The following is a 25,528-nucleotide window of genomic DNA, read 5'->3' on the forward strand; positions in this document are numbered from 1 at the left end:
TGAGTTACACAAACAAGATGGACCACTGTTGCAAGCCGGTAGAAGGAAAGACAGTAGAGCTCGTGGGAAATGAAGAAAAGGCACAGCCCTCTTTAGATCCTCAAAGGGAGACTTAAACTTGTCTCTTTACAATAACACAATACCAAATGGTTCTGGAGGCATATTGTTTCAACTGTAACAGTTCAAGATGGGCATCACAGATGGAAAGAAAAATGGCAGGGGTGATACTTACAGGACAATGGAGTGCAGGAATAAAAAGTACTGAGAAAGGTCTGGTGAAATAAGAAGGAAAAAAACCCAAGTGGCAGCAATGGACAGAATAATTTCAGGCTATATGTAGAGAAAACAAACAAACAAACAAAAAACCCTACTGTTTTCAAGGATGAGTTTAATTTCTTTGAAAACTGAAAACTCAAAAGGTAAGTTGAAAAGGATGTATTGCCAATGAAAAGACACTCAAGTCAACATTTGTGTCAGAGCAGCTGCAGACAGTGGTGCAGGTTGTGCACTGCACAAAGGTACCACATCTAGGGGGGCCTGCTTAATCACAGATATTAAAGATTTATGTATTTATTGTGACAGTATTCCAGTAGATGGCAGTATCTTGAGGAAAGATGTCTTAAAATTTGCAATGGCACCATATGGCTCTCCGAGAGCCTTGACTTCACCAAAAATAGCACCGAATGCCTTAACTGAAGGGACTCCATGAAATTAGTTGCAATTTCCATTTTTTAGAAATGGAATCTCAATGCATTTAATTTTAAAGTCCTAAAATTTAATGGGTAATGAGAATATGTGGAGAGCTACTCAAAAATCACCAATTTCATGTGCTCTGTTTCTTGTTTATTTTCTTAATTGCTTTTGTCTAATCCAATGTTCTTTGTAAGTAATCTTTTACTTTTTAAGGTAATAGAGCATTATTCTCTTTGGCCTTCCAAAAAATGAAAAGAGGAAATTGTACAAATTGATGTTTTTCCAGATGTGTGCAATTTCTATTACTGAATCATAAATATTTAAGGACAAGCATACAAACGATCACACAGGAAAATTCTATATTGGACACTTCCAAGTGCATACGTCTTTTAGTGAGCACTGTAAGTGCCATTACCTAAATCATAACAAAAAGCCCGCATTTCAAGTTCAGAAAATTGGGCAAATTAAATGTTGGCTGGCACGGCGTGCTGTGAGTCTACCTTTCTCTGATTTTCCCACTTCTGCTTTTTGTCTTGTAATGGGGAAAAGGACAATTCGGGTAAACACTTCCTTACTTTTGGAATAAAGCAAGCCAGGTGTGAGAAGTTTTTCTTAAGGCCTGCAATCTTATATCCCCATGGACACTGAATTATTAATGGGCAAAAGAGAGAACAAATAACCAAGAAAGGGTTCTTGGCAGCCATTGTTTGGCGTTCATGGTGTTACACAACATTGAGCATGTCCAATTCACCTGCCAGGAGCTATCTGATTCTTACTCTAGGGTTCCATTTTCCTATTTCGATCTTATCCAGCATCTGGCAGGGTGATGGTCCATGTCAGAAGATGTAGATCTTCTTGTTATTCCATTAAACTTTGGGATCTGGTTATGATATCATGCCTCATATATTTTCATCAACAAATGATCATATTAGCTGGGTATCTATTCTCTGCAGAAGCTAGGCTTGTGCTAGGAAAGGAAATAAAAAAATCAGGATTTTTATTAGTCTCTTAAGTGTTCAGTCCTTCTGTTCTCCTGGGTCTGGCTGGACTGTCTCCTCATCTCATTTATCAGGTGGAATGGCATTAAGAACACTCTGTCCACACACCATCTCAAAGGAGATGCAGCCTTCTTTACACTTAGACTGAATTTGCTAGACTCTGAGGTTAAACAGGCAAAAGAACTGCTGTTTTAACATTTACAGTGAAGTTCCAACTAAAGGACTGATTCAGTGGAGGTGCCCCTATGAGGGCACAAACAAGGGTGGAAGGGTTAAGATCAAGGCATTGGTGAGCAGGACCACATGATCCAATCATTCCAGTTGTTAAGTAGATTGATTTCTCTGCCTGGCTACACAGTGCACTTTGGTAGACTGTTTTTCTCCTTAACTTTTGGGAAGGTGATACTAATCTAAGCAGCTGAGTCTCAGTTCTTGGGGTGAAAGAAAAAGCATTCTCAAACAAGTTCTTAAAATGATGTCCGGGATTTGTTTAAAATAATTTAGGGGGAGGGAGAACAAAAGGAGGGGACCTCTCAACAAGGGTCATGAGATGATCATTGTTCAGAATGAATGATGGGTACTTTCTCTACTTTTGTATATGTTTGAAATTTTCCACTGAAAGAGTTTTTTTTTGTTTTTAATTTTTAAATGAGGTAGAGAGTCAATGATCCAGAAACTTGCTAGTTACTTGTTTCAACCTTTAGCCTCACCTAAACCTTTTTTTTTTTTTAAATTGCTAACAAGGAACACTGTCTAACATCTTTTTCTCTCTCCATATCTGCCCATCTTATAATAGAGATATTAACAAACAGCAGAATTGCCAATGGAAAGGATTTGACGAGGAGGAACGTGCAACTCTCAGCCTGTATGGGATGGATAGTGAGCTGTACACACATCCTCCATGCTCTCCTGGGGCCCAGGCATGGAATATCCGCACCCCACGTCTCCTCTCGTTGGTAAACACATACTGGAATGCCACGCTACAGTGTTTCTTCCTAGGCCGCTACACTTTTCCTTAGTTCTTGTGGTTGGAATGAGAGTCAAGACCAAAAAATGACAAACAACTGTGGAGAAAGTTGTGGGTTTATACAGGACAGGGAGAGAGAATCAGGTGCTTTCTTCCAGGACTGCACATCTCTTCTCTGCTCTTGGCCCCCTGGATATCCAGACTCTAGGGGCAGGAGATCTCACTGAGTGTAGGAGCTCAGACACCCCCTGGCATCTGGAAGAGTTTGACCCCAGGACAGTGCTGCGGCCAGCGTACCAAGGCCCGCCCTTCAGAATTAAACTATCTTTAGTGTACCTAGCAACTCTCAAACATGGCAGATTCTGAACCTGACTGCAAACATGAGCCATTATTCTGGACAGCCAGCTTCTTCTGGAACACCTAGAAGAAGATCCCACTAAGTACCTGAAGATCCAGAGAGAAGGAAATTCGGAGGCTTGATGTCAATCTTTTGGAAAGTATCGAAAATCCTACCTTAAAACCTAAGCCCCCTGAGCTGACCTTGTGCATACAAAATAAGAGTTCCTTCTAAAACAGGAATCAAAAAAGAGAAGCATTTTTTTTTTCCTGTCCCTGCTATCAGTTAACTGAGGTTAAAGAGGATTTCTTGGCATGAAGCCGCTTGATTCTATTCCACCTAAAGTAATGAGGTGAGAAGGTAAAAAAGAGATCTGTTTGAGGAGAGGCTAATTGAACAAGTTGCTACTCAAAGGAAGAATAAAAACACACCAAGGATTCTGCAGAAGGAGAATAAACCCAGAATTCTGTAACACTGCTTTATGAACACTGTACCACGTTGGGGGCTCACAGCAAGCACCTCTTCTTCTGCTTTGGGCAAAAAATCTGATTTGGATTTCTTCTTACTCATAATCTCCCAGCAAGAGAAGAATTTAAAGATTGCCTCATTTTTGCCAAATGGCTAAAAAAATTTCTCTTCTATCCTATAATTATGTTCTAGCTCCAGCCAAGGCAATTTAGGCTATGAGACGCATTTCACTCGTTTGGGGCTAGTTCAAACCTCCTCTTAGTCTTCCGCAGCACCGTACTGGGGTCAAACTCTTCCACATAAAATAACATGGCTGAAAAGCATAAAATAACATGGCTTCGTAGCATACCTTTCTGTTATATAAGTATTACTATGTGATCTTAAAGATCCAGCAGAAAACCACCACAGGGGGTGCTGTCGGGTCCTGCCCAGAACTCCTTTACTGCATTAGCGCGCTCACCACGAGCAAGCAAGCGAGCGAGTGAGCGAGTGGCTGGGGTGCTGGCTGTGAACGGTGAGCAAGAACTGCCTTCACCTTTGGAGCCCCTGCAACTAGAAGTCTCCATATCCCCTGCTGGGGGTGACCCGAAGCTAGTGAATAGCATGGGGGTCCAAAGACCCGGCCCCTTTGCCTCCAGGCAGGATTTACCCTGTGGTGCAATTCATGCTCCAGAATTCTCCGTGGGATGGAGCTAAAGCTGGAATCCAGCCAAAACTACGTCCTTGCTCCACAACTTCCTCTCCCCTCTCCTGCCCCCTTCATTTCCCAGCAGAGTCCTCTGAGAGCACTCCCTCAATAAAGCCCCTTCACAGGAATCCCTGTCTCAGGCTCTGCGTCTAGGGAACCTGACCCGGGACACTTCAAGAAACTTATGGAAGCAAATTAAAATTAACATTTATTATTTTTAATCTGCTGTCTTTCATGGTCTCCCAATCAGGACAATTTCGTGTGCTCAGACCCATGAACACAAGCATAGATACTAAATAGTCTTAAGATTACATGTGGAAGGTCCACTGGCATCTGTAGTAGGTAACATCGCCAATTCGGGCATCCAACTTAATAGACAAATAACCCGCCCAGTCCCCAGACCCATTTCCCAAAACAGTGTGCAGCCCAGATCGCAAGACCCATTTTCCATCTGTGTACTTAATACACAGAGACAAGGCTGGTACCGCTCTTCTGTTCTGTTATAGCAGGTTTCATTTTCCTAATACTATAGGAACTTTGTGTGAGGCCAGCTGGCTCTGTTTTAATTACTGTTTGACATTTGATATCCCAAATTCCAATTCATAAAATTAAAAAGAAAAAAACCAACTCGGGTTAAGGTTCAGATGAGCACTGTTCACGTGCCTGATGATGCTCTGAGGTCCACTCATACCACCTCAAAAAAGAAAAACATCATTTATCTTTCGTTGCAAGAATGAAAAATACCAAACCAGTCAAATGCTCCCATTAGGAAGAATCGAATCTAAGTTTGCTCGGGAAAGCTTAGTTCCTTGATATAAAGCCTTCTCGGGAGCTCACATCTCGTTCTCCCTGTTTCTATTTCGTCTGGTAAAGCCTGCATCTGGGGCTAACTCAGGGACTGGAGGGTGGTCTGAGGGTGGGGACGGTCCTTGAAAGCTAGAGCTCCTATCTCCCCCGGGGTGCTTTTTTCACAGCGGTGGGGTATACGCTAGTGGAGTGTGCATACCACAGCTGCGGTCTGGATGGCCTTCCAGGCTGGGGATGAGTGGCCGCACGGGCCGGTCCTCCTCCTTCCATCTGGCAAACGGATGGGCAGCCCACCCTGGCTGACCTCCTCAAGCTGCCTTTGGCAAATGTACAGCATCCTTATCTACAGCTGTTAATGACAAAGGTTTTCCTGCAGCCTTTTAAAGCATTTTCTCTCGCTTTAAAGTGTTCTGTCCTCCTAACAGTGCCGTGAGGCAAAAAGTTGGGATATCCTTGATGACCAGTGATCCGTCCACACCTGTGGAGCTACTCAGGAACACAGCTGCAGTAAGAACCTTGGTCTCCTGACTGGGTGAAGCCCTCCTGAGATACGGACCCAGCTCCCGATCCCAGTTGTGCCACCCGTTTAAACTCCCAAGTCAAGAAACTTCTGCAAAGAGAATAATAACATGACCTACTTCACAAAACTATTATAAAGGAATAAAAAATAAGAACATCTGGAAAATTCTCCGGCCAAGTAACAGCTATTAGATGTTTGATAAATATTAGTGGTCTTCCCCCTTGGCGCTCTTGCTTTCTGTATTGTTCCCACAAAATGTCTAACACAAACTGGGGGCAAAAGGCATGACTCCTTTGAACCCAGCGGGAGAAAATAGTTTGGGGAACAATACGCAACACGTGATTGGGGCCTGAGGGCCCACACAGGGGGCACTCGAAGGGGACGCCCCCCACCCCACCCCCACATAAAATGGCCTACCTGGTGGTTGTCCGAATGGTGTTTTCTTTTGTGTGATTGTGCTCTTTGCTCACTTTTTCTGTAAGAAGAAAGAATGAAACATCCCTTTTAGGTTGTTCTTATTCAATCTGTGTCTCTAAGGCTTAAACAGAAACTCCCTCAACATTTCTTTTTCTCTCTTGTGGTTTTCTTTTGGTTTCCTTTTTATATATTCAAACCCTCTCTGGCTTATTTGTAAAGACAATCATTAAAAGCATATAGACAGCATCCACAAAAACATTTTAGTAAAAACCAAAGGGAAACAATCACTGACAAATTTCAAGTGTGTTGTCTGATTTTAATGAGGCCTTAATAAGTACACATATGCACACAGAGATGTGCCCAGAACCCGTTATTTCTACCACATCTTTCCCCGGCTGAAAATTTCTGCTCTCCTCTGATTCAGCATGAAAATTGCGGTTGTTGCAACTGTTCCGCTTCTGACTTTGATGACAACCTTTAAGCATTCTGTATTGTCAGGCCCCTTTGTGAGAGGAGATACAAAAACAGCCGTAAGACCCCTGAGTTCTGCAGTCATCGAGCGCTTATTCTGATAAATGTCACCAGGGACAAAAAAAATATCATTAGACAAACAGAGGTAAACCCTCCCTTACTCTGTCTTGAGGTCTGTATCTACCAGCTGTCAGAAATTATTTAATTAGCTTTCAAGAACACAAAAGTTGAACTCCGGCCTTCCCCAATCCAGTTCAAATGTGAGGATTCTGCCCTGACTATTACAGCTCTCAATGGCTTCAGCATGCAGAGAAAACCTGGCCAACTTCACCAGGGTTTCAGATTTCCACGGCAGGGCAAGCAAAAAACTCCTGATTTTAGGGATTTCTGAACAAATTTAAACAGATATCTGGAAAAACGAAAGGCTTCCAACATCGGCCCAGTACTTTGTTAACACTAGTCTGAAATGGCTGCATGCAAGTTGGTGTGGACGGTTGCTTTCTGTCCCCTCGACAATGACAACGAGGCTGAATTTGGATTCAGAGGCAGTATTCTTTCAGAGTGCAGGAAATTGGGGCTAAAAGACTTGCCTGAGGTCACCCAGGCAGTAAGTGACCATGCCAGGGTAAGAACTCTCAGACACAAAGTTTGTCACTGACAGCAGACAGCGATAATGTACTGTGAGAGACAGAGACTTTCTGAAAAGAACCACCCTGGCCTCACTTTTGCAAATTTTAACTGCTAAGTAATTTTCAAAGTTATATTGTTTTTAGATATGCTTTCAGCCTCTTTTCTTTTCTTTCTTTCTTTTTTTTTTTTTTTAAAGCATCTTGTAGGATTTGGAGCTTTGGGGAGCTTGCAAAGATCCACGTATCCTGTGAAATTTACGGAATTAACTATTTCCATTACTACAGGGCTTTGCACAAAGAACAATCCTTGTTTGAGTATTAGGAGGCCACCGTTTTCAGGAACAACTGATAGTTTCAAGCTCTGGGGTGTGTCACCAGGCCAACAAGAAGGTGAACCATCATGATGGTATGCAGATTCTAGCTTCTTTTCCCTGATATTTTTCTTAGCAGGGAAAGCAAGTGAATACTTAAATAATGAGGCATCTCATGGCATTTTGAATATGTTATCCATAACAAAAGAGAGGTTATCATACATTAGTAACAAACTTTACTGATGCATGAACTTCCATATGTAGGCCAATGCTTGAGTACGGACAAGCTGTGTGTATTTCATATGAATCTGAATCTTATATGTGTATATACCTTCAATCTCAATCACGTTCAGATAATAACAGCATGTTAAATTTGTTAAGGACAAACACTATGCAGCTTGAAAGAGTTAACAAAGGTAACCAAGAGGACCCTCAACTGTTCTATCAAGACTCTTAGCTGAGCTGGTAATTCCTACACCTGTGAATTCCAAGTATTCAAAGTAGAAACAATTGGTTTACAGAACAATGCTCTGCAAGGGGATAGTTGGCAAGAGTCCTCCCATTTTCATCTTCTCCCTTTCCTTGATTTTTTTTTGGCAAGATACAGTAAAATCTTAATTCAAACCACACTAATTTGGAATTCATGGTAATTCAGTCACTGTTGGAGTAAATTGAAGTTTATCTTTTGAACATTAGAAAAAAAGAAAAAAGGCTGTTAATCAGATCAACAGCCTAAGCAAAAGTAGAGGTGAGATGTTTAGCCTAGTCAACAGGGATCATTTGCACAGAATTGAATAGAGTTCTAATTTCAAATCATTCTTAACTATTTATTAAAGAAAGTTTGGCAGGAGTTCCACTTGGCAACATTTTATTAACTGTTAGTTTGAGTGGCAGTATGCATGTTAAAGTAACAAAATTGATTTCTGCCTGAAAAATCCTATAATGCGGGTGTTTTTACTTTGTTAGAGTGGCTTTCCTTCCAATTATTCCCAATTATTGACATTTTTCTGCACAGAAACGTACCTGACAGTTGAAAGAGAAGCTCGGAAGCCATCTTCACAGAGATATCCTGACTGAAGAGGTTTCTCTCTGGGGGCACTCTGCCCTCTGGCATCTTCTGTAAGGGTTCGGTTTTCTCTCGCCCGATTAAAGTGCTATAGCCAACATTCCGGCTGGGTGATACCGAGACATGCGAGTCCTGGATGTCAACCTCCATGGGCTCCTCTTTAATCTTCACCATCTGAGTTTCCTTGTAGCTCTCCGCTGCAAGCAGGTGAACGAGGAGAAACCAGAACACCACGGTTTTAAAATTCTGAACCAAACCCAGTTTCTAATCACAGAGAGAACCACGAGGATCATGTCTGGGAGCAGGTGAGAAGAGTGCCACAGCACAGGGGCACACAGATGGAAAAACTACTAGTTCAGCCCACCTGCTTTCCTGAAAAGGTAGGGAACTGAAGCCCAGACAAAGTAGGTGACTTGCCCAAGGCCACACCCGTGGCAGCAGATCCAGGCCCAGCTAGGTCTCTGAATCTAGCACTAGGGGTCTGGTGACCAGGGTCTCCTGGGCACTCCCCCATGTGCTCCATGCTCTCTGCTAAGCTGCTTCCAGAACTAACGGAGAACACGGTGAACGTCTGTCCTTGTTTCAGAACTTACTCAATTTCAGCGAATCAAATCAAAGCGAACATTTTAATATGACGATTGTCTCCCTCTATTTTTAAAGCTCTGATCAGTTTTTTTCTCTCTCTCTTCTAGGGCACCTAAATTAATAAAGGGTAAACAGGGTCAATTCAACTGAGACATTTATACCTTGCTGGGAGCTAGTAATCCTCAAGACCACCTAGGAAGTTAATTGCAGCCCAAGGACCAATGCTTAGAAAAACAGCAATCTTACAGGCCGTTGTTGCTTTAGGTGTGACTGTTAGATGTTTGATCTTTAGTCTGAAACATACATTCGCCTTGCAAAGTCGGACTGTCTTTATGTCCATGCATTCTGTAGAGCTAATGACAGAGCATCTTTGAAACAAGGTGGGGCAATCAGCCTGGCCATTAATTTGGGTCACTTTAAAATGAGCACACTTTCAAATCAATAAGCATTTATTAGTAACTATAGTGTACTCAGCATTCTGGAAAAAAAAAAAAAAGAGGACATAGAGAGAATAGTGGGTTGAATGGTCACCCCTCAAAATCTGTCTATGTCCTAACCCCAAGAACGTGTGAATGTCACCTTATTTGGAAAAAGTGTGATCTGCAGATGTGATTCAGTTAAGGATCTCAAGATGAGATCATTCTAGATTACCCAGGTAAGCCCTAAAACCAATGATAAGTGTCCCTAGAATAGATAGATAAGGACGACAGGGGAAGGGCGCGTGAAAACAGGACTGAATATGTGTTCCACCCTCTGTCCCAAAATTAATACGCTGAAACTTCATACCCAATGTAATAATATTTGAGGTGATTAGTCATGAGGATGGAGCCCTCAGGAATGGATTAGTGCCCCTATAAAAAAGACCCCAGAGAGCTCCCAGACAGCAAATATTTGGGCTCTTTGATTTTGGACTTGCCAGCCTCCAGATCTGTGAGAAATACATTTTTGTCATTAATAAGCCACCCAGTCAATGGATTCTGTTATAGCACCCTGACCAGAGCAAGACAAGAAACTGGAGTCATGGTGGCCACCGGCTAAGGATTTCCCAGAGCTACCAGAAACTGGGAGAGGTAAAGAAAGGGGCTCCCCTAGAGCCTTCAGATTTCAGACTTCTGGCCTCCAGGTTGTGAGGGAATAAATTTCTGTTGTTTTAGGTTACCAAGTTGGTGGTAATTTGTGATGGATGGATGGATATAGCAATAAGAAGCAGTAGGGAGCAGACTGGACAGATGTGAAAGGGGAACCTCATTGCTGTAAGCTGGGTGGTTAGAGAAAAGTATGCGTTCCTTACAAAGCAGGAGACAGGGTGGGAACCAAGTATATGTGTAGTTTATTGAGTTGTAGTAAAAAAGACGGAAGAGCACTTTGAATTAAATGATTACGATTAATATAGTGCTGTCAATAAAAGCTATATAAGAAGTGGGCTAATTGTTCTTTTCTCCTTCCCGACATATTACACATGGTTTTCATGGTAAATGACTTGTTTGTCAGCAACTAAACTGCCAAGCAACTGTTATATTTAATTTAGAACCCTTCCCCCTTTCCCTATTCCTGCCAAGCTGTTGTTTCTCCGCCTATCTGTGAGGCTCATAAAAACCAAGTTGATTCAATCATGCTAAAAAAAAAAGAAAAGAAAAGAAAAAGAGAAAATAAAAGAATATGAAGCTTTCAAAGTTACATGCCTAGCTTCTTTGCCTTGATTTGTAGTCCACCTGATTGTTTCTGGAGTATGGACTGCAGCCCTTGCAACCTCTTAAGGGATTTGATGACCTGACAGCCACCCTGACCTCTAGCTACCTCACCCATAGGTGCAGTCACAACACACATTTCCCTCTTTGTGCTCCCTCAAAGTACACAACATTTGGAAAATAAACAGTGGGGTCAGTGACACAGGTATGTAATGATGTCTCTGAACCCTGCAAGTCATTCCAAGGCTTGAAGACAAACACAAAAACATACTGAAAAGGATTCACTTAATTCCACAAAAAATTTCAATGATACGAAGAGCAAAGCTAGAATGAAGCTCCATTATCTTTGTCTTTTTCCATCTCCTTTCCCCAGCTTTGCCCCTAGGTTAAAAATCATCTGGCTATGTGTACCACTGGCTTGAATGGTATCAGGTTTTGAAAGCTACTTGGGATAATTTCAAGTATGATTTACATGAAGTGCTTTCTGTCCTTTCTTATGACAACTCTTGACCTTTCACAAATGCACAAAACACTGATTACTGATAAAAACCTTTAACATTTTTAATCTACCTGATAGACTCCAGACTCACAGAGAAGAATTTTCAAGCTGACATCTCAATGGACAAGTGAGACATAATATAAGAAATATATAAGAAAACATTTGCCAACTGTTCTCTTGCCTTTTTTTGTTGTTGTTGTTAAAGCAGGGTTTCTTAACCTCAGCACTGTTAACATTTGGGGCTAGATCCTTTATTTGGGGAGGCTGTGCTGTGCATCGTCGGATGGTTAGCAACATCCCTGGTTTCCACCTACTAGATCTCAGTAGCACCCATCCTCCAGGTGTGACAACCTTGAATAACTCCAGATGTTGCCAATATCCTCTGGGGGCAAAATCCCCCAACTGAAAACCACTGCTATGAAGTTTTTGCTACACTTGGGTTTTCAACCCCCTTCCCCCAAATTTAATCAGAACCCAAGGCAAATAAGAAAGAAAAGCTCCTCTTAAGTTCTAGCTTAAGGCTCCCCCACATATTAATCAACATCTCAGCCTGGTGCCTGGACAGGCTGGCCTAGGAGGCAGGAGGCAGGCTGATCTGGGAACAGATCCTAAGTCGGCCAGAGATCCCAATGGTCCTCCCTCCCCTTTGCCTGAGGTGTCCTGACAAAACAGTGGTTGAATTAATCATTTCACTCACTCTTAGCTTTGACTCCCACACCCAGGGACATGTCTACCCATCCAGGGTTTACTCTTTTCCATCATCTTCCCTCTCCACACATATCATAAATCCTTTTAGAATCTCTTCCTAAAATAATAGGACAAATACTAATTTTACCCCAAGTGGCCTATACCGCTATTCCAAGAAAAAAAACTGGCACGTGGAAAAAGATGAGAGACAGTGTTAACAGTAAAGTTATGCCTGGGAGGTGGGCTGTAGGTGACTGTTTATTGCAATGCTCATTTGTATCTTGTAATTTTTCTATGATCAATATAGATATTCTGTCATTTACGTACATTTTTAAAAAATAAAAAAATGACTACAAATGCCCATAAGAAGACGATTATTTCCTCTTTTAGAAGCATTTAGAACACTGTGTATGCCTGGTGGCATCGGAAGAGTGGGTTTGCAAATCAGATAAGTCCGATTCAAACTCTGCTTGGCAACCGCAGGGGAAAAAGCCATGAGAATATCACAACATGGTCTTTTCTACTTTTGCGAACACAGTACACATAAGTAATTATCAATTAGTATTATTTCATTCATCAGTCATTTGGTCATCCCATCATTTTAAAAATGTCTACTAGGTACTATGTACTAGGACAGAGGAGATGTGGGATACAGAGGCAAAGAAGACATGGCCCATGACCCCAAGCACTTTAAATCTACATGAATGATCAGACAAGTATAAACAGTCCTCTAATAAAAGAGGTAAAATTAAAATACAGTGTGGGAAGAGGAGTCAAGGAAGACCAGGAACCAAAGCACAAAAGGTGGATTGTAGTCTGCTTGGGGTGTTCAGGGAATATCATGTTGGCTGCTTTGGCTGGAGGGCCAGAATTGAGAGATGGAAGTGGCACCTTGAGTAAGTGAGACTCACAGGGTGTAAACATAAAAGCAACTCTCCTTCTGTATTCCACTGTGTCTTTAAGTCGGCCCTGTAGGAAGAGTCCCTCTACCGTCCCTGGGTGAAAACTCGGGCAGGCCCATAACCTGATAATTCTTAGATAATACAAAGCCGTATGGTCCTTTAAACAGCAAAATGGTCTTGATTCAGAATCCAGAAGGTCCAATCCACGTGTTAGTCTACAGTTCCACCTCCTGGGAGGGGAGTCCTTCCTGGAAGGGAGTCCTTCCTGGAAGGGTCTACAGGTAGCCTTTCATGGGGGAGGGAATTGGCTCCTTCTCCCTCTCTCGTTGCCTTCTCCCCAGCACACTAGCTGTCTTTTCAGACCCTAGAAAAGAGCTAGAGGAGCAGGGGGAAGGGAGGGAAGGAGAGAGGATGGAAAGCTCTTCGCTATCCCGTTCTAGAATGGTTTCACCCTGTTTAGGCCAGCAGGCATTTCTCTCATGGAATTCAAGCATGGGGTCTTCAGAGATCTTTAATTTCGAAGTGATCTTTCCCCTGAAGTTCCCTTTATGTGACTGAACTCCCTCTTGTCTGGGGTCCCTTATTCCCTCCACTGCCCTAGGAATCTGCCTGTCCATCCCCCTTTATCATTGTGCAAACACCAATCATCTAGGTGACCCCACTGGAAGGCATTTAAGGCCATACCCAGACTAGCCCTCCTGTGGGAAAATGGTCTACACTGGGGCCATGGTTGACAGCTCCTCTGTACTTGACCGGATGAACAGCACAAGCTCAGCCCCCTCATAGCACAGAAGGATTTCTTGTACACGCGGTCCCCAAAGCAGCTCGCCATTTCCCACCCTCTAGCTTTCCCAGGCAGAGACATGGGACACCAGTGCACGAGGCTCCCCACTGAGGAAAACACCTCACAAACGCCCAGGGGGCGTCCCATAAGCTGTGCTCTCTAGATTTGGGGGTGATTTAGGCCGGTACCCCTTCCCTCATCCCTGCCACCCTGCAATGGGGGGGAGCACAGCACAGTTGTCTCCGAGATACCCTCACCCCCATCTTCAATCGCCTCTCACTTTTATACTCTCAGTTTGGCCAAGAGGTCCAAGAGTTGTGTGTGTGGTAAAATGTATCACTTTAGTCATTTTTAAGTGTCCTGTTCAGCGGCATTAAGTATATTCACATTGTTGTACCATCATCTCCATCCATCTCCAGAATTTTTCATCTTCCCTACTGAAGCTCTACCCATTCAACACTAACTCCCTATTCCCCCTTTTTCCCAGAACAGTAACCACCTTTCTATTTTCTGGCTCCAGGGCAAGAGTTTCCTCCCTCCCTCCCTCCCTCCTCTCCCTCTCCTTTCTCTTTCTTCCCCTTCCTCCCTCCTGTTCTTCCTGCCTCCCTCCCCTTCCTTCCCTCCTTCCTCACTCCCCTGCCATCCCTCCCTTCCTTTCTTTCCTTCTCTCCCCTTCCCCCTCCCTCCTTCCCTCCCTCCCTTCCCTTAAAATTCTTCATGTTGGAACCTTGGTGCTGAAGTCAAATCCTCTAATGAACAACCGCTTAACAAAGAGAGGCATATTATATTCCAGAGAAATAAACCTGGAGAGGTAGGTAGGGGCAGAATGTGGAGTCTTCGGTGGGGGCCCGGAAGCCTATACAGAATGGGGCGGGGTGAGCGAGGAGCCAGCGTTTGGGAGGTTTGCACAGGGGAGGAGCACGATCAGGATGCACTTCAGAAGGCCAACCTGGCAGTGGCACTTGGAAGGCCTGGGGGGAAGTGGAAATGGGGGCACTGGTTAGGAGCTTATGGTGGTAATCCAAGCAAGGAGACACTGAGGGCCTGAACTAAAGGTCATGGGGATAGAAGATTCATAGGATATTCTAGAGGTTGAATGGGGAGGAACTGGAGGCGACTGTCTAGGAGTCTGAATAAAAAATGAAGATACCAATGTGAGAGAAATTACAAAGAAAGTTCATACATGGCATGGGGTGGCGTGATTAAAAAAATGATTCTATGACTTGTAAGCCTCGAGATTTGGGAGACGCCCTCAATAGGAGTAGGAAAGACAGAAAAGTTGGGTGGTGGAGAAATATGGAGGGACATTTTCAGTTCTGTTTGGGCTAAGTACTTAGGATTCCTGCAGGAAGTGCAGGTCGGGATGGCTGTGGGCAGTAAGAGGGGAGTCACCAGTGACACACAGACCGGAGGTCATCCAACTCCAGAGGACGTGGTGAGATCCAAGGGAAGGTGAGTAGAGAGCAGCGGATGGGGTGGGACTGTTACCTCTACTCTTAGACCGGAGGAGGAAGAAAGAGTGAGGAAGAGAGGAGGCAAGGGAGTGGCCCAGCATGGTGTGTTCATGCAAACCCAGAGAGAAGGAGAGAGACACCCCAGGTACCTTCATGAAAGCCTCCTGCTTCTAGCCTCCAGGCCTGTTGAGGCCCACTGCATTACTGCCCTTGGGCTCCTGCACCCTTAGATGATTCCTTCCCTTAGTTTCTGTCCCCTGTAAAGCCTCAGGTCCACCCCCCTGCATCATCCCTCAGCATGCCTCCAGAGGCCTCTGTGCTCCTGCAAGACTGCAGTATTCCAGCGGCTTCAACATGCCATGCTGTTCCTCACCCTATTCCCTTCTAAAACACCCCGGTGACATCCTGCTCAGATTTCAAAAGTACACCTGGCCCTTAAACAATGTGGGGGTCAGGGGTGGTGACCCCTCCTCCCCCGACACAGTCGAAAATTCACATGTAACTTTTGACTCCCCCAAAACTTAACTGCTGATAATAGCCTACTGCTGACCAGAAGACTGAATGATCACATAAACAGCCAATGAGTGCATATTTTGTCTGTTGTATGTATCATAAACAGTATTCTTACAATAAAGTAAGCTAAAGAAAAGAAAATGTCAGAAAATCATAAGGAAGAGACATTTGAGGCACTGTACTGTAGTTATCGAAAAAAATCCACGTCTAGGTGGACCCGAAAATCCCGTGGACCTGCACAGAAGCGGACCCGCATAATTCCAACCCATGTTGTTCAAATGTCATCTGTATTCAGGTGTTCCCTCTGTGAGCAGCATTCCTTTATCTGCATCTAGTGACCCTCTCTCTCCCCGCTCTATCCTACCTCTAGATCGTTCAGCCCTGCAAACCCTGGAGCGCGCTGCAATTATTATTCACACCCGCGTTTTCCCCTCTGCACCGAACTCTCGGGGGTGAGCGAGATTCTTATTCATCTTTCACTCCCGAGATGTCGCACAGGGCCTGGCACATTCGATATTCTTAATGTGTATTTGTCACACGCGTCACCTGAAGCACAGCACACGGCACGTTTGTGATGCTCGTGTCTGTCTCTTGATTCCTCGATCTGCCATAGACGCTATGAACTCATACATGCTATGAACTTAAAAACAAAACAGGAGGGGCGCCTGGGTGGCTAGTTGGGTAAACGTCTGCCTTTGGCTCAGGTCATGATCTCAGGGGGGTCCTGGGATCGAGTCCCGCATCAGGCTCCCTGCTCAGCGAGAGCCTGCTTCTCCCTTTCCCTCTCCCCCGCTTGTGCTTTCTGTCAAATAAATAAATAAGATCTTAAAAAAAAAAAACACCCAAAAAACAAAATATGAAAGGATGAAACATTGACAATGGCACTGATACAGACAATAAAAATTGCCCCTTCTCTCTCCAGCTGGTTCACGATCGTGACCCTGAACTAGCATTTTAGAATAACAAGAGGCTTCAAAGAATGCGTGTGGAAGCAACACCAATGATGCCATGTGGAAACAGTACACTTTTTAGAATGATATTCGTGTCAATTAGATAAATTAAAAATCTTTCATCTCCAGCTGGCCATCCTCAAAGATACGGGGTTCTCACTGGTCCTAAAAACACCGTCCAGGTGTGAAACCCGATTCCTGTAGACTGTGGGTTTATTACTAACACTCTGTGAACAACAGTGCAGGGCAAGGGGCCCAGGTGAAGTGAAAGGAACAACCAGGGACAAGAAATAAGCTCACACGGTGGCATCCTATCGCAGCGCCTGGCACCCGTGGGCGTCTGATCAAGGCGGCCGCTCTCTGCCTTTGCTTTCTCTTGCTTGACTTTGCCCTTGCCAAAATCAAAATGGACTGAAGAGTTGGGGTGGGTTTCCTTGGTGGCTTGGGGAAAGACGGAGCCCCAGGCCTCTCCCTGAGCCTCTGAGGCAAGGATGGAGGCCGAAGTGTAAATGTTATTCCACAGAAGTCTGACACCACCCATCGGACTCTTTGTCCTCAGAGAGAAGCAATGTGGGAGTGAGGCAGCCTTGGCCCGGCGGCCATGCCCTCACCTTGTGACTGGAGCTGGGTCCCCAGTGAAGTGGAGAGAAACCTAGCCCCGCTCTTCATATGGGAATGAAGAACCCGAGTCTCACACGCTGAATGGTATTTTTCCTTTCCTCTTTCTTAGTCTACCCTGTCTCTCTAAAGTAGCGATCACATGGAACACAAGCACAAGCATCCTGATACAATTTTCCTTTCTTTAGGGGACCAGATCAGTATAGGCTTCTCCATGGTTAGTTCATCCTAAGTTTCATTTTTCTCCACGGCGTGGCCCTTGGTTCATTTCCACAATGCCGAGAGTGCTGCAGGCCTCAGCAGGGAGAAGCTCCCCATTCCTGCTCTGAGGAACAAAATCCAAGGCTGTAGCTTTTCCATGGGTGCTCCACACCCCAGAGAAAGGCAAAACACATGCTCTGATCAGTTTCCTCCTCTCCCTATGGACACACTGCTCATCTGCTCCTGGGGAAAACGAGAGCAAATGCTCTCCGTGAAACAAAACAGAGGGGGAGAAGATTTTACTCTGGTTCTTCTAATAATATACAAGAATCTTTGAGAACAGTATATTCTAACAGAAGAGCCCTACAGTGACCTACAGTACACACACACACACACACACATACACACACACACACACACACACACTTTCGATTCCTAAAACAATTTCAAAGACATTTTATCAGAATTGGCCTTTTGAATTGGCTCACCAAAATTGTGAGTTATTTCCCCTCTACCATATACTACCTGGCAACTCAGGAAGGAGAAGTCACAAACATCTGAAGATTTAGCTATGCACACTAGAAATCACAGTTCACTAGACAGAGGTAAGCAGGGGGTCCACTTAGAATCAAGTTTTTAAAAACCTACAGGGCGCCTGGGTGGCTCAGTTGGTTAGGCGTCTGCCTTCAGTTCAGGTCAGGATCTCAGAGTCCTGGGATCAAGCCTCACATAGGGCTCCTTGTTCAGTGGGGAGTCTGCTTCTCCCTTTCCCCCACCCCTGCTCATGCTCTCTCTCTCTCTCTCTCTCTCTCAAATAAATAAATAAATATTTTAAAAATAAAACAAAAACCTACAATGAGGAGTACCAGGTGTTCTATCTGAATCTTCAAGGAACAAATATGCCCTCAAAAATGGAACTTGAACTTTAAAGGTAATAAAGAGTTAGTGAGCCCTGGAAGTTCTCTTTCTGGGGTCCAAGAAACATTATTTTCCATCAGAGCAAAGTAGTTGAGGCTTTATCCTTTGGTCGATTTTTAAACTTGCCTTTGCATCCTCCAGACCAGCAAGCAATGCAACAGGTCCTCGCCTGAGATAGCTCAGCTGGGCATTTGCTGGTGTTTTCAGATTGGCCACCAAACCGGGCCCATGGTTGCAGCACAAGTTTTGGACTCGATTCTCGGTCTGATGTTGCCTAGTGTTAGATGACACAGGAGGTTCACGTGACGAAAAGGAAGTCCCTCCCTCCTGGTCACGCAGAAGATGATCACAAGTCAGGATGTGTCCATCACACTAAACAAATTCTGCACAATTTCACTTGTGTCCAATGACAATCAAGAATGAAAATCTTTCGGTCACTGGGGGCTCCAGGAGATCAGTTTCTCCAACCAGCAGATGACGTGGAGTGGCTCAGTCATTATCTGCTGACCTCTGAGTGTCCCAGTGTTAATGTAAAACCTCTCCCAATCATCTTGTTTTCTTTTCATTTGATGATTTCACTAGAAATTAGCTAAAGAGGCACATTTAAACTGTACGTCCACCATTTGGTAACATTCCAAATGATCTCATTTTTAAAAAATTAACCTATTTTTCATCTAATGTCCAGAATACACTTCACTTGTCTCACATTAAAAAAAAAAAAGAAAGAAAGAAAAAGGGTCAATTAAAGCATCTGATCTAACCTTAAATCTATTTAACATTATTATCCTTTGCCATTTAATAAATCTAAGCCCTGTCCACCTCATCTGCTGTGATTAATAGGCCTTTACATATCCTTCTCTGAACCTGAATGCTGGTTGGGGGTGTAGGTTTTAAACAGAATCCTTGCAAGATTCAGTAAAATTCCTGCTGACATGAAAATAACCAAAAAGCAAGGTCCATCTCTGTCAAGTGATCAGTTGGTCACTGCTTTATGCCCAAAGAGGAGGGAGAAGGACAGAGAGAGTCCCTAATACCCAAAGACAGGAAGGAGCAAGTGAAGAGTTTTCTCTCAATAGCTGAGAGTTTTCTAAACTTTTAAGTATTTTCCACTAAAAGATGGTACCAGGGTATAAGTATATACAGACAAGTTTAACATGTTTTCCTTGGGTGGTACTAAATATTACTGAATAATGCCCCCAGGCTATCTCTGTTGAGAAGCCTTGACTATTTCTCTTCCATTGGTTGATGTTTCCAGCAGGCAGGGAAGGGCTGGTAAGCATGGTGCAGAGAGCAGAACATCCCATAACAACAGATATTAACCCAGGCACTAACTAACTAGAGTGAGGGAGGGAGGTATGGGTAGCAACAGATGGGGTGGGAAGAGAATGCAGGACCTGTGCAGGAGAGGACACTGTTTTATTCCCCTAGGTTCCCTTTAGGACCTAAAGCAGGGCTTAGAAAATAGTAGGAGCTCGATAAATACTTGTTGAAAAAATGAATAAGTGAAAGAAAAAACAAACAAAAATAAGAAGAAAGAAGGAAGACCATAAAGAAGAAGTAGAAAGATAAGAGAGAACTAAAGTACAGAGTTCATTTAAACCCAAGAAATCTTTACATACTTGTGCCAGAAATCAAATTCCTTAGAGCCAGTGATAAATGACCGTTTGCTTTTGCTAGGGCACTGTCCCTGGCACCATGCTTGCGGGAATCCTTAGACCGGGGGTGAGACCATCTGATGGTGGAAAATGGTCCCTCTGGGCTCTTAATTCCCCTTAGTTCTTGGAGACATGAGAGCATGGGTATCCTCATGATGTATTCTGGCTGTGTTTCAACCTTCTCTTCCAAATGTTTTTGAAATCAAAGCTACTTACAAGTAGCAATAAATGACTCATTTGAATTTCCCTTCCTCTCTCTGTTTCTGTGTCCTCTCCTGTGCAGGTGCTGAAGAGCAACGAAACAGCCAACCAGGGAGAAGGGGGAGGTAACCCCAAATCGGACAATGAGGTCTAACGCTTGAACAGTCACTGTTACCACAGGATGAACACTTTAGCTCTGGATGTCTCCCGGAAAGCCGAGAAAGAGTCATATAGGAAGAGCTTTCTAACATAAACAATGTGTTAGGAGAATATATTTTAAACAGCATTAAAATGGGATAAACAGGGTGCAAAGGCTTTCGCACAAGTAACTGAGAAGAGACCACCATCTGTCCTGGTTAAACTATCCTCCTCCTCCTACTCCCCAGTTTTCTTTTTTCTTTTCCACAGCTCTCTAAAACAAAGTGGAGGCAAAAAGGTATTATCTACATATTATCCAGTCTGTGAGCTAAATAAGCATTGATGAATTCCAACTGAAGACGAGTACCAATATTCAAATGTATAGAGTGAGGCAGGATGATTCCACTCTCAAAGTAAGTTCCGCAAATCACTGCACTCTCACCTTTCGTTCTCATTAATCTTTTGGCTCTGCTGAGAGCCTCTTTCCCTCTTGACCAGAGGGGCTATGAAACGTACCTTTGGCTACATATATGTGGACCACAGAAAGCCTCTAATAAGGCTATCTCCATGAATGCCCCTACCCCAGAACACTAGGAAGAATTTCTGGTAGCAACAGTAGGGAACTGTGTGTCTATCTTTAGGTAAGTTTATGGGGATAAGGATGGTAGTAGCAGGAAGTAAGGAAGGAGTTCATAATTCATTCTTTAGACAACGACCCTTACCACCTGATTTTGGCCCTAAGATGAAATGTGGTGGGTCACAACTATATTCTATCACTTCCCCCCATTTCTCCAGCTGGGGAGATAAGTGATCCAAGCACATGGCAAGTCACGGGAAACCAGGAAATGTGCTGGAATCCAGCTGCTGTCCCCAATTTAGAAAACAGGAAGTAAATCACCTCACAGCACAAACTCAGGATGGTTCAGATTTGGGAAAAATAGATACATGGGTGGCGTAAATAGAATTATGAGGAGGGAAGACCAAGATCCCTTCAGAAAGAATGGCATTGGTCCTCGCATTTGGATAAAGCAAAAATGCCCCTCTCAATCCTTCGTCTTCATGTAAGAATAATAGAAGCCATAAGGGAGAAATAGAAACAAAGCCTAAAGTGAGTAGGAGGAAGGAAATAATAAAGATTAGAGCAGAAATAAATGAAATAGAGACTAAAAAAAAAACCAACAGAACAGATCAATGAAACCAGGAGCTGGTTCTTTGAAAAGATAAACAAAAATTGATAAACTTTTAGCCAGACTCACCAAGAAAGAAAGGGGACTCAAATGAAATCAGAAATGAAGGAGAGGGGCGCCTGGGTGGCTCAGTCAGTTAAGCGGCTGCCTTCGGCTCAGGTCATGATCCTGGGGTCCTGGGATCGAGCCCCACGTCTGACTCCCTGCTCAGAGGGGAGCCTGCTTCTCCCTCTCCCTCTGCCTGCCACTCTGCCTACTTGTGCTCTCTCTCTATCTCTCTGTCAAATAAATAAATAAAATCTTTAAAAAAAAAAGAAATGAAGGAGAAATAGTAACTGACACCACAGAAATACAAAGGATTATAAGAGATTATGAAAAATTGTACACCAACAAATTGATAACCTAGAAGAAATGGATAAATTCCTAGAAACATACAACCTTCTAAAACTGGATCAGGACCAAATAGAAAATTTGAACAGACTGATTACTAGTAATGAAACTAAATCAGTAATCAAAAAACTTCCAACAGGGGCGCCTGGGTGGCTCAGTCGGTTAAGCGGCTGCCTTCGGCTCAGGTCATGATCCCAGGGTCCTGGGATCGAGCCCTGCATCGGGCTCCCTGCTCGGCGGGAAGCCTGCTTCTCCCTCTCCCACTCCCCCTGCTTGTGTTCCCTCTCTCGCTGTCTCTCTCTGTCAAATAAATAAATAAAAAAAAAAAATCTAAAAAAAAAAAACAAACAAACTTCCAACAAACAAAAGTCCAGGACAAGATGGCTTCACAGGTGAATCTACCAAACATTTAAAGAAGAGTTAATACCTATTGTTCTCAAAACTATTCCAAAATATAGAAGAGGAAGGAAAGCTTCCAAATTCATTCCACAGGGCCAGCATTACCATGATACCAGAACCAGCTAAAGACATTACAAAAATAAAACTATAGGCCAATATCTTTGATGAACATAGATGCAAAAATCTTCAAAAAAATATTAGCAAACCGATTCAACAATGCATTAAAAAAACCATTCGCCACGATCAAGTGGGATTTATTTCAAGGATGCAAGGGTTGTTCAATATTTGCAAATTAATCAACATGATACATCACATTAATAGGAGAAAAGATTAAAACCATATGATCATCTCAGTAGATACAGCAAAAGCAGAGTACAACATCTATTCATGATCAAAGCTCTCAACAAAGCAGGCTTAGAGGGAGCATACCTCAACATAATAAAGGCCATTCATAAAAACCCCACAGCTAACACCATACTCAATGGTGAAAAACTGACAGCTTTTCCTTTAAGATCAAGAACAAGACAGAGATGTCCACTCTCACCACATTTATTCAACACAGTACTAGAAGTCCTAGCCACAGCAATCAGACAACAAAAAGGAATAAAAGGCATTCACATTGGTGAGGAAGAAGTAATACTTTCACTATCTGCAGATGACATGATACTATATAAAGAAAACTCTAAAGACTCTACCAAAAAACTACTAGAACTGAAATATGAATTCAGTAAAGTCACAGGATACACAATTAATATACAGAAACCCACTGCATTTCTATACACTAATAATGAAGTAACAGAAAGAGAAATTAAGAAAACAGTCCTATTTATAATTGTACAAAAATAATAAAATACCTAGGAATAAACCTAACCAAGGAGGTAAAAGGCCTGTACTCCAAAAACTATAAAACACTGATGAAAGAAATTGAAGATGACAGAAACAAATGGAAAGATATTCCATGCTCATGGATTAGAAGAAGCAGTATCATTAAAACACCCATACTACCTAAAGCAATCTACAGATTTAAGGCAATTCCTATTAAAATACCAACAATACTCTTCACATCACTAGAACAAATAATACTAAGATTTGTAAGAACCATAGAAGACCCTGAATAGCCAAAACAGTACTGAGAAAGAAGAACAAAGCTGGAGGCATCACAGTCCCAGATTTCAAGATAGACTACAAAGCTGTAGTAATCAAACAGTATGGTACTGGCACAAAAACAGACACATAGATCAACAGAACAGGATAGAGAGCCCCAAAATAAACCCATGCTTATATCGTCAATTAATCTACAACAAAGGAGGCAAGAATACACAATGGGAAAGCGTGTTGGGAAATAAATGGTGTTGGGAAAACTGGACAGCTACATGCAAAAGAATGAAACTGAATCATTTTTTTACACCATACACAAAAATAAACTCAAAATGGATTAAAGACCTAAATATGAGATCTGAAACCAAAAAACTCCTAGAAGAAAACATAGACAGTAATTTCTTTAACACTGGCCTAGAAATATTTTTCTAGATATGTCTGCTGAAGCAAGGGAAACAAAAGCAGAAGTAAACTACTGGAACTACACCAAAATAAAAAACTTTTGTGCAGGGAAGGAAACATCAACAAAACAAAAAGGCAACCTACTGAATGGGAGAAAATATTTGCAAATAATATATTCAATGAGGGATTACTATCCAAAATATATAAAGAACTTATACAACTCAACACCATAAAATTAATAATCCAAGTAAAAATGGGCCGAAGACATGAATATTTTTCCAAAGAAGACATACAGATGGCCAACGGACACATGAAAAGATGCTCAACATCACAACTTATCAGGGAGATGCAAATCAAAACCACAATGAGATAATACCTTCTGTCAAAATGGCTAAAATCAACAACACAAGAAACAACAGATGTTGGTGACGATTTGGAGAAAAAGGAACCCTCTTGCACTGTTGGTGGGAATGCAAACTGGTGCAGCCATTGTAGAAAACAGTACGGAGGTTCCTCAAAAGACTAAAAATAGAATTACCACTACTACTGGGTATTTACCCAAAGGAAATGAAATCACTAATTCAAAAATACATATGCACCCCTATGTTATTTATAATAGCTCAGATATGGAAGCAACCCAAGTGTCCATCCATAGATGAATGGATAAATGTGATGTGATGTGTGTATATACACACACAGACACACACGCGCATACACACAATAGAATATGACTCAGCCATAAAAAAGAATGAGATCTTGCCATTTGTAACAACATGGATGGACCTAGAGGGTATAATGCTAAGTGAAGTAAGTCAGTCAGAGAAAGACAAATACCATATGGTTTTACTCATGTGTGGAATGTAAGAAACAAATGAATAAACAAAGAAAGAAAGAGACAAAGAAAAAAATCAGACTCTTAAATACAGAGAACAAACTGGTGCTTGCCAGAGGGAAGGTGAGTGGGGGTATGGGTGAAACAGATAAAGATTAAGAGTACACTTATCTCGATGAGCACTGAGTAATATACAAAATTGCTGAATCATTAAATTGTATACCTAAAACTAATATAACACTAAATTTTTTTTAATTTAGGAAAAAAAATTTTTAAAAAGAAGAACAGAAGCCATAAAGGAGAAATCGTTCGTTTCACAGAAGTTTCCCATTCTTGGGCCATTCTGGACACTCCCCTACCCAAGGGAAACAGAGCCTTTCTCTCTCAGATTGTGGGTATCTTCCGGTGCTCAGTGCAGTGAGTGGCCCAGGCACTACCACTCGAGCCCCTGTTCAGTGGGCGATGTGGCCACTCAGCAGTGGACAGGCTTCCTGGCAGTGGAGAAAGGGTTCTCTTCTCCAGAGCTATATCTGTGATACCAGTTTGTACCCAGATGAGCACAGAATCCATGGGGTTTATCCATACATGTGAATGTCCCCCTTCCTTGACACAGATAAGTGAAAGGTGAAAGGTTAATATGGCAATGAAGAGAAAAGCTACTGTGGAATGAGAATGTTTTAGAGCTCTTGTTGAGGGAAATAATGGTCGTGCTCTTCCTGACAAGACTCTAACTGTGGTAACATATAGCAAAAAGGCCGGGTAAGAATTATAAAAAGCTAGAGCAGTAGAGGAGATCCGAATGCAGTGATAGGGCACATGGCTTTTACCTGGTAGGGACCTTTGTCCTCTGTGTGAAAAATGGAATAGAATGTGTTTGGTTGCTCAACTATTTGCATCCACACTGCAACTGGATCCCTCAGACAATAAAGCTTCTGCGTGGAGTTGTCACCATTGAACAGTATTTGTTAGTGGTCTCGCAGTGCCACAGTTTGTGTTGTGGATAACATCTGTAGTCATTTATACCAGGAAACCAAAACCAACACAGGAATCAAGAG

General features: G+C 42.8%; 1 protein-coding gene across 6 annotated transcripts in view; it reads right to left on the reverse strand.

Annotated features, from left to right (window-relative positions):
* The window catches only part of ZNF827 (zinc finger protein 827), a 165,361-nt gene that overhangs the window by 68,799 nt on the left and 71,034 nt on the right, over positions 1-25,528 (reverse strand). For all 6 annotated transcript variants that reach the window (XM_032412937.1, XM_032412938.1, XM_032412936.1 and 3 more), the window contains 2 exons: positions 8,330-8,569; positions 5,896-5,953 (listed from right to left, as the gene is read on the reverse strand). In XM_032412937.1, the coding sequence (XP_032268828.1) occupies positions 5,896-5,953; positions 8,330-8,569 (298 nt within the window). The remainder of the gene's footprint in view (positions 1-5,895; positions 5,954-8,329; positions 8,570-25,528) is intronic.

This window comes from Phoca vitulina, unplaced genomic scaffold (assembly GCF_004348235.1).
Source record: "Phoca vitulina isolate PV1807 unplaced genomic scaffold, GSC_HSeal_1.0 scaffold14, whole genome shotgun sequence".
Lineage (NCBI taxonomy): Eukaryota > Metazoa > Chordata > Mammalia > Carnivora > Phocidae > Phoca > Phoca vitulina.